This window comes from Buceros rhinoceros, unplaced genomic scaffold, assembly GCF_000710305.1.
Source record: "Buceros rhinoceros silvestris isolate BGI_N320 unplaced genomic scaffold, ASM71030v1 scaffold20488, whole genome shotgun sequence".
Lineage (NCBI taxonomy): Eukaryota > Metazoa > Chordata > Aves > Bucerotiformes > Bucerotidae > Buceros > Buceros rhinoceros.
The window spans coordinates 7,385-9,199 of record NW_010425410.1 but is presented as its reverse complement, the minus strand read 5'-3'; the positions used below and the strand labels follow the sequence as shown (position 1 = coordinate 9,199).

The 1,815-nt window shown below is 62.6% G+C and overlaps 1 protein-coding gene across 1 annotated transcript in view; it reads left to right on the top strand.

Annotated features, from left to right (window-relative positions):
* LOC104497852 (dedicator of cytokinesis protein 2-like) overlaps positions 1 to 1,815 on the top strand; it is a gene marked incomplete at its 5' end in the record, with an annotated part of 12,658 nt that overhangs the window by 4,030 nt on the left and 6,813 nt on the right. The window contains 2 exon segments of the mRNA XM_010141150.1: positions 211 to 359; positions 1,529 to 1,614. Of these exon segments, the coding sequence (XP_010139452.1) occupies positions 211 to 359; positions 1,529 to 1,614 (235 nt within the window).

The following is a 1,815-nucleotide window of genomic DNA, read 5'->3' as shown; positions in this document are numbered from 1 at the left end:
GAGCAGTGATGGGTGCCTGCGGGCTCCTGCATGGGTTGTTCACATGTGCCAGGGCCTCTGGGACCCCAGCACGGCCCCAATGGATGGTACCAAGGCGTTTGCCGTGCTGGCCTGTCCATGTGGCACAGCTGCCCCAGAGGATTTCCCGGCTTCACAGCCGTGGGGCCTAGCAGGTTGCAGGAGCCCCCCAGCCTCCCCTGCCTCCCCTAGGCCATCACAAGATCGAGTTCATCCCCGGCATGGTGGGCCCCATCCTGGAGGTGACACTTGTGCCCGAGCTGGAGCTGCGCAGGTCCACCATCCCCATCTTCTTCGACATGATGCTCTGCGAGTACCAGCTAACAAAGAGCTTCAGCCGGGTGAGTGCCGGGTGAGAGCCGGGGCCAGATCCTGCTCCTCATCCCAGCTGGACTGTCCCTTTTGGGGTGGCTGGAGGTGATGCTCAGCCTCCCCTCTCACCCTGGGATGTGGGGCTGCAGGAAGGAGGAATGAGGAGAGGCTGGTGGGGTCATGAGGAGCAGGGAGAGCTGCCAGGTGACGCAGAGGATTTCCCAGGGACAAGCAAGGACAGGTCAGGCATCACCCACTCTGCCAGTCCTGCCACTGGCTGGAAACAAGAGCACAGTGGGAGGGGGGATCTCTGCACAGACCTCCTGCATTTCCACATCTTCCCTCATTGCTGTGAGTTTCCTCCACACAAAGGGCTTTTCCAGTTCTGGGTTAGGTGGCATTTGTCTCCTCGGAAGCCTTTTTCTTGGGGTGTCCCATGGGAGGAGAGGGGCTGGGGCTGCCCTCACAGCCTGCTGCAGCCCTTCCCCAGCCCTTCACTTGCCCTGGGTCTGCAGCCGCAGGAGGAGTGGTGTGAGCACGGCGGGGCTTCAAGGAGCTGAGGCCTTTACAGGGGTTGTCCCTGAGCCGTCCTGCTATGGCCAGCCGTGGTCATGCCCCTGACCCAGGAGACAAGGCCCCCGAGGCTGGGATGTGCAGATCCCTGAGGGACCCAGTGTGGAGGCAAGGGGTACCAAGGGGTACCAGCAATCAGATACCTGCTGTGAATACGCCCATCCCATCCCATGCACATGCAGGATCCCCCAGGTTTTTGGGTCCATCACCTGCACCCAGAGCACAAATCCTGTGAACCTCAAGGTCGAGCATCAGCTGGGAGATGGGGGAGCCCAGGCTGGTGGACCCAGCAGGGTCTGACACCCCAGCAGGGCAGGCTGGGGACTTTAGGGGGCACTACCCAGAGATTCCCAGGGTCAGCCAGGACCACCAGGCTGCTGGGGAACAGTGATGAGACCAGCACAGGATCGGGACGGGGACTGGGGAGCAGGTTAGGGACCTGCCGAGGCAGTGCAGGGACCCATCAGCATCAGTGAGCAGCATGGCCTGGGAGGGGGGACAGCCAAGCCTGGGGGCTGTGTGGGGGCCCGAGCTGGCTCCAGCTCCTGCAGCCCCTCCTGTCCCCGCTCTGCACCCCATGGCCCTGGGGGCTGCAGCCAAGCTGTGCTCACACCCCTCTACGCAGTTTGAGGACGAGATCCTGCGCAAGCTGGACAGTGAGGTGGAGGGCGGCCGGGGCGATGAGCAGTACAAGCAGCTTTTTGAGAGCATGTGAGTGTGCAGTGACATCTGCGTGACCTTCTCTCCAGGGCACAACCCTTTGCTGCCTGCCATCCTCCTGCCTTGGCTGAATCTCGGCCATCCCGCTCCTCCTCATGCTGTGTTCTGACCCAGCATGTGCCTCTTGGGGCAGCGGGTCCTGCCCAACTGGCATCATGTGCCCCTTGCTCACCACTTCTGCCCCAGCCAGCC